The 6,926-nt window shown below is 43.4% G+C and overlaps 1 protein-coding gene and 1 long non-coding RNA gene across 4 annotated transcripts; both read left to right on the plus strand.

Annotated features, from left to right (window-relative positions):
* The first annotated feature begins 2,510 nt into the window (after positions 1-2,510).
* LOC121554542 lies at positions 2,511-4,216 on the plus strand. Of its 3 annotated transcripts, none has more exons than XR_005997718.2 (4): positions 2,511-2,528; positions 3,507-3,595; positions 3,847-3,993; positions 4,114-4,216. It is a non-coding gene; the product is annotated as an uncharacterized LOC121554542 (long non-coding RNA). The 3 variants fall into 3 exon arrangements; XR_006658063.1 differs by lacking the exon at positions 2,511-2,528 and adding an exon at positions 2,557-2,684; XR_005997717.2 differs by lacking the exon at positions 2,511-2,528 and having other exon boundaries at positions 3,336-3,595.
* A 151-nt stretch (positions 4,217-4,367) lies between these two features.
* LOC121554543 lies at positions 4,368-6,368 on the plus strand. The gene is made up of 7 exons (XM_045212558.1): positions 4,368-4,504; positions 4,629-4,722; positions 4,813-4,924; positions 5,013-5,236; positions 5,328-5,499; positions 5,633-5,760; positions 5,886-6,368. The coding sequence occupies exons 1-7, from the start codon at positions 4,413-4,415 to the stop codon at positions 6,201-6,203; spliced, it is 1,140 nt and encodes a 379-aa protein (XP_045068493.1). The 5' UTR covers positions 4,368-4,412; the 3' UTR covers positions 6,204-6,368.
* Positions 6,369-6,926: the final 558 nt, after the last annotated feature.

Here is a 6,926-nt window from a genome sequence, read left to right on the forward strand (position 1 = left end):
CTTAGCTCATTGGTCACCATAGCAACACCCACCCGTAGTCTGCGCTCCAGCGGGTATATCTCACTGGTCATCCCCAAAGCCAACACCTCCTTTGGCCGCAATTCCTTCCAGTTCTCTGCTGCCAATGACTGGAACAAATTGCAAAAATCTCTGAAGCTGGAGACACTTATCTCCCTCACTAACTTTAAGCATCAATTGTCAGAGCACCTTACTGATCACTGCACCTGTACACAGCCCATCTGAAATTAGCCCGCCCAACTACCTCATCCCTATATTGTTATTTATTTTGCTCATTTGTACCCCAGTATCTCTATTTGCACATCATCTCTTGCACATCTATCATTCCAGTGTTAATACTAATTGTAATTATTTTGCACTATAGCCTATTTTATTGCCTTACCTCCATAACTTGCTAAATTTGCACACACTGTATATATATGTATTTCTGTTGTATTTTTTTTACTTTGTTTTGTTTTACCCCATATGTAACTCTGTGTTGTTGTTTTTATCGCACTGCTTTGCTTTATCTTGGCCAGGTCGCAGTTGTAAATGAGAACTTGTTCTCAACTGGTTTACCTGGTTAAATAAAGGTGAAATAAATAAAATAAAAATAAAATAAAAATAAAAAAATACATTATTGTCACGCCCTGGCTCTGGGGACTCTAGTATGTTGAGCCAGGGTGTGAGTTTTCATTTGTTTATGTTCTAGTTGTTGTATATCTATGTTGGCCAGGGTGGCTCCCAATCAGAGACGGCTGTAGCTCGTTGTCTCTGATTGGGAGTCATACTTAGGTAGCCGTTAGGCATTCATTATTTGTGGTTTCTTGTTTCGTGTTGGTTTGTTTATGTAACCAGGGACGTCACGTTTTCGTTTTGTTGTTTTGATCGTGTGATCATTCTAATAAATAAAATTTTCGCATTCAACGCTGTGCCTTGGTCCTCCTCTATGAATGACGATCGTGACAGAAGAAACCACCAAGATGTGACCAAGCAGCGTGTCCAGGAGCCATCGCCAGGGAGATCCCTAACAGATCTCCTTCGCCTCCTCGACTGGGTCAAGCCGAGTGAGGAAGAGAAGGGCTTGACATTGTGGCAGAAGGGCGAAAGGCTGGCGAGGGACATGGAGACCTGGTCCACGGGTAGGGCAGACGCCCAGACATTTTTTAGGGGGGGGGGGGCTAACGCCGTGGACGACGGGCCAGCAGGAGACCGCGGCAGAGCGGCACAGCGGATTGGCAGAGGAGGCCGCCAGGTTACGGGGGCCACTGGTCGAAGAGGGGGTGGAAGATGTAGAGGCACGGCGAGAGGTACTGGCGTGTGTTGCCAGTCCGTCCGGCCTGTTCCTGATCCCCACGTAGGGCCAGTGGTGGGTGTTCCCAGTACGGTCCGGCCTGTTCCTGCCACTCGCACCAAGTCTAAGGTGCGCATCGCCAGCTCGGCCCGGCCCATTCCTGCTCCCCGCACCAAGTCAGTGGTGCGTTTCGTCAGCCCTGTCCGGCCCATTCCTGCTCTCCGCACCAAGTCTGTGGTGCGCGTCGCCAGCCCAGTCCGGCCCATTCCTGCTCCCCGCACCAAGTCTGTGGTGCGTTTCGTCAGCCCTGTCCGGCCCGTTCCTGCTCTCCGCACCAAGTCTGTGGTGCGCGTCGCCAGCCCAGTCCGGCCCATTCCTGCTCCCTGCACCAAGTCAGTGGTGCGTTTCGTCAGCCCTGTCCGGCCCGTTCCTGCTCCCCGCACCAAGTCAGTGGTGCGCGTCGTCAGCCCGGCACGGCCCGTTCCTGCTCCCCGCACCAAGTCAGTGGTGCGCTTCGTCAGCCCGGTCCGGCCCGCTCCTGCTCCCCGCACCAAGTCAGTGGTGCGTTTCGTCAGCCCGGCTCGGCCCGCTCCTGCTCCCCACACCAAGCCAGTGGTGTGCGTCGTCAGTCCGGCACGGCCCGTGCCTGTTACACCGGTGGCGGGTCCGGCACCGGTCAGGTGCTGCGTCACGCCGGAGCTAGAGCAATCCGCTCCACCAGTGTTCAGTTCAGCTCTGGTCAGCAGTGCCAGACCGGACCAGGGGTACTTTGGGGGGTTAGAGAAGGAGTGGGGGTCATGTCCGGAGCCGGATCCGCCGCCGAGGCGGAGTGCCCACCCGGTCCCTCCCCTGTTGTATTTGGTTGGCGCGGTCGGAGTCCGCGCCTTTAGGGGGGGGTACTGTCACGCCCTGGCTCTGGGGACTCTAGTATGTTGAGCCAGGGTGTGAGTTTTCATTTGTTTATGTTCTAGTTGTTGTATATCTACACAGTAAAAAATGGGGTGTTAATATTTCAGAGTAAAGTTATTTTAACCCAGATAGAGTATTTTCAACATTTTTGAGAGTAAAGTTGCTCTATCAGTGGAGTTAAAAGTGAGTGTAAAAATCTGCAGATACGCAGTGACAATTTCAACTCTACAGCAGTGATGAATACCCGCCACTCTGCTTTGCTGAAGTTTTGCACGTACGTTGGTGGAGGAAGATTGCGAAGGAGTAGCTGGGCCACAGATATTGCTAGGTAAGTTACATCCCCGGTTTTTCAACACCAAACCGGTATTTTTTAACTTTACATAATTTTAGAGTTGTGCTGATGTCAAGGTCATATTTTAAGTTACGAGTTCCATGCGGCGGTCCCCCTTGCAGTGACCTCGTCATCAGCCAGCTAAATTAGCTTGTAAGTTCAGATGGTTGACAGTAATAACTGTTATATGATATACCCATGGAATATGTTTGATATTTTTGTGAATGGCTTGCTGTTTCATATGGCTAAAAAATAGGTAACGTTAACTTAGCTAATCAGTTCGTTTGAAGGACACCACCGTTTGGCATGAGCACAGATTGTGCTTGTCATGCGGTTAGCTAGCTTGCAATCAGTATCGGTAACTGTCTTTCTTTGTGTTGCAATATTTTCACGAATGAAGTTTGTCAGAATGGTAAATACGTAAAATAACGTTCGCTAACAACAAAACATTTATACAGATAGTATTGTTAGCTAACGTTATTGTATAGCTTCCCAGGCTTCCTTACACTAACGTTAACTGTTTTTTATAAAGCTATATATAACGGTAATGTTAGCATGCTTCTGATAGTTAGCCAGCTAATGTTGGTGTTATAAAACGATAACTTAGATCACTGATTTGCATGACGGGTTTGTTTAACATTGCTTAACCATTTTAATGGTTAGCTACTGTTCGAACTAAAATGGCTAATGAGCTAGCTAACTTTGACACATAGCTAGTTATTTGGTAGCTAATGGGACAATGTGCCTCTAAACTTGAACTAGCCTACACCCATTTGCTGCAGAAAATGGCAGCTTAATGTTATATTCAACCAGCACAACTTTGTCTACTTCAGCCTTTGTAATTGCAGTGTAACGTCTAAGTAATGCATAGTGCATTGCGTAGCTAGTACTACTGAGATAAATGGATAGTTAGCTAACGCTTAGTTGAACCAGCACTAAATGATGATTTTGAATATATATTTTCTTTGTTAACAGAGGCAAAATGCTGTTGCGTGTTCAGCTCGGGGAAGAGCAGAAATACGTCAAGCTGTCTGAGCTGACATTCAATGCTTTCTTGAAAGAAGGTAGGTATAATAGGTTAAAGCAATACATATCACCCTAATGACAAAATAATACAGCATTAAGCTATTATCTTATGATATCTATTTAGGTCTATAGTCATTTCTGCTGTGCTTTATATTTTCAGTAACATAAAATCAGGTGCAGATCCTTGTCTTTCATCATTTTGTGAACACATGAGGCAACCTTAAGTATGAACTTGGATTCTTGTGAGAAGGGAATGCATGTTTTTCTTTTTTTCTTCTTTTTTTAACAGTGTGTCTAAAATTCAACATACCAGAAAGCAGAAAGCCAGACATTAAGGTGTATGACCAGTCTGACACAGAAGTTGACTCAGATGTTTTTGAAGAATTAGTAAAGGAGTCACCTGGAACTTTCAGAATCATGCTGGGCAATGGACTTGGTATTCATTCATTCAATTAGTTTTTTAGTTTAAAGGCCAGAATGAGAACCTTTATTGTCTTAAAAATAACAGTTTATTGTAATATGTTTCTATGTTTTGCACAAATTTCATAATGAACAGATACCTCTCATTCATCATCATGCTCGGGTACATCTGATGACACCATCATTCTGAATTTCACTGTGTGTGACGATGTTGAAGAAGTAGCGGCTGGCGAAGGAAGCCAGCCTAAAGGCCATGCCACATAAACTATGAGGCAAAAGCAGTAAGTGGTGAACATTGCTGTTAAGTCCAATCTGAATGTTGTTTCATCATGTGACAGCATTACATATTGTTTTACAATTACGGAAAGCACATTTCTTTCCACCTATAGCTGATTGAAAAAAATCCTAACATCAAAGCCTGGTGGTGAACGCATTATGCAAGAGTATGGAAAAACCAAATCTCTGACAGATGCCACCAGAAGACAGATGATCAACATACTTGCTGCTGAGATGACAGAAACACATGGGTAAGCATTAAGCATATAGATGGGCTGTAAAGAAACATTGTTATTATTTTCCGGTTATTAATTATGTAAAATGTGTTGTGCAATATCAATTCAGTGTGATGTTAACTTTGAATGCATATGCTAGGACATCCCCCCCCAAAAGTGTCAGAGTGATGTATGCACAGGGGATAGTAGCTTTGTTTCCCTATCTAGAAGACCCATACTCACAACATGGATATGTAAGTAAATGGGTTATTGCAACATTATGCACATATTCACTCTATGAAATGGGAATAGTACTCCTTTATAATTTATTTATAATAATATAGGATCATTACTACGATCCGGAGAGTGGTTCCGGATACCTTGCATGGCGATTGAAGACCATACAAAGAAAAACAGCAGAGGAAAGAGGTGCCTCAGTCAGCAAATCTCCTAAAGGTATGTTTTCTGATCAGTGACATGTAATTATAATGGTGACCTGTGAATTGTACAGAAAGGATTTCTTAACACTGTATTTTGTCTTAAGTTGGTGGGCCAGGCCGTGATCGTCAGCCCTTCACCTATGACAGAGAGCCATCTGATGAGGATGTGGAAGCAGCTATTGCTGTTTTGAGACACTCTGCTGATGAAAACACTGTCTGTGAGAAGATGAAAATGACCTTCATATATCGGCAAGCAATGGTCAACGATGAAGCCAAATCATCAGATGTCTTCTCGGTCTTCCCAAGATTTCTGGACACACCAGGACTGGTATGACAACTTAATTCACTGCATCACCAAAAATATCCAATGAAGAATAAGGTAACACTCATTATTTCTGTCTTTGTGTGTTACATTGCAGATAGAACAAGATTTCAGACTTCTGTTTGGTGAGGCCACAGCCAACAAATTCTTGGAGAAGTGGCCAACCACTTTCAAAGCAAAAGTAATAAAGGAAAGCCATGGACTTGTATCCACCACAGAACTCTTGGATTTGATGCGCAATGCTGAGTCAGCTGCTGAAGTTGAGAATGGTATGAATGAACTGTTTTACTTTTTATGTGGATAATGTAGGTGTGCATTATATGTCCATAATGGTGCAAGTTGTGAATAAGAATGTTATGCTACGGCACAATGTTAACCAGGTTTTTATTTACTTATTTGTAGGCTGGGACAGTGACATGTCTGCCATCTTGCTGCTGCTACATTTGCTACCACCATCTGCACAAGGTAGAAAGAGGCCGGGAAAGATGTCTGCATATCAAGCTGTAGATCAGCTCATCAGATTTCAAAAGGTATGCTTAACAGTTGTTTAAAATATATATTCCATCATCTCAATCTTGTGCACAGTTTGAGGTGATCTTATCTATTGTCAGAGGTTAGTCACCAAAACAATTCTGTTGAATGTGTTTTTTTGTAGGTTGGAACCAGTGTGCAGCAGCATCTTGACAACATCACCCAAAGCAGTCAGCCCTACCTTCTCGCCCAGGGATCCACACAGAGCAGCATTCACTCCTACTTCATTGTGGTTGACAAGCATGCTCTTCCATGCAAGGCAACAGGTTCAGTAGGAGCTTTTGACGAAGTCTTTAAAGCCCATTACGTATTTGGTACGTCATACAGTTCTTCCTTGAGCAGCTTTTTCACTTTTGTGCAAACAACCATCTATAACATCGACATGGGGGAAACAAAGGAGACTCCTAGAGTTGCTGAGTTGCGAGCAAGAATGGTGCGTTAGTTGAGATAAAACTATGAAGTGTTTTCTTTGCAAAAGTGACCATGGAAGTCCAAACAACCTTGTTAAGCACCTTAAGATAATTCATGGGCTATGTACAGGCAGGACTCTTTTTCTGAAATGTGGTCAAGAAGGATGCTCACGTTCTTTTGGTAGCTTTTCTGGTTTTAGAAAGTGCCACGGAGAAAGTTTAGTAGATTCTATAGAAGATGATCTTTCAGACCCTCAAAGTACCGTCAACACCAGTAATATTTCTCATGTTGAAGTGTCGACTGAATGTTTAGAGGCTGAGTCAGAGTTATCTTCGCCATACATTGTAAATAGTTGTGCAGCTGTTATTTCTGATCTAAAGGCAGCAGGTGTTGGTCAAAGTACAGTAAATACTGTAGTGATTTCCATGGAAGAGATTGTTCAAGATATTCATCAGCATGCTAAAGAAACAGTGATAAAGCATGTATTTAGTAATGAAAGAGAAACAGAAATGTGCAAGAAAGTTGAGGCGTGTTTTGAGGGGTTAGAGAATCCTTTCACAGTTCTAAATTTATGATCAAAATTTATGACTGCCAAGTGGGAAATAGTAGAACCAGTTGAATGTGTGATTGGTTCAAGATTTGACACAAGACGAAATAAAAAGACTGGAACATATGATCAGGTAGTAGTTCAAGATAAATTCATGTATATTCCAATTTTATCTACACTGCAGTCAATATTTAAAAGTCAGTATTT

Source organism: Coregonus clupeaformis, unplaced genomic scaffold (assembly GCF_020615455.1).
Source record: "Coregonus clupeaformis isolate EN_2021a unplaced genomic scaffold, ASM2061545v1 scaf0023, whole genome shotgun sequence".
Taxonomy (NCBI): Eukaryota; Metazoa; Chordata; class Actinopteri; order Salmoniformes; family Salmonidae; genus Coregonus; species Coregonus clupeaformis.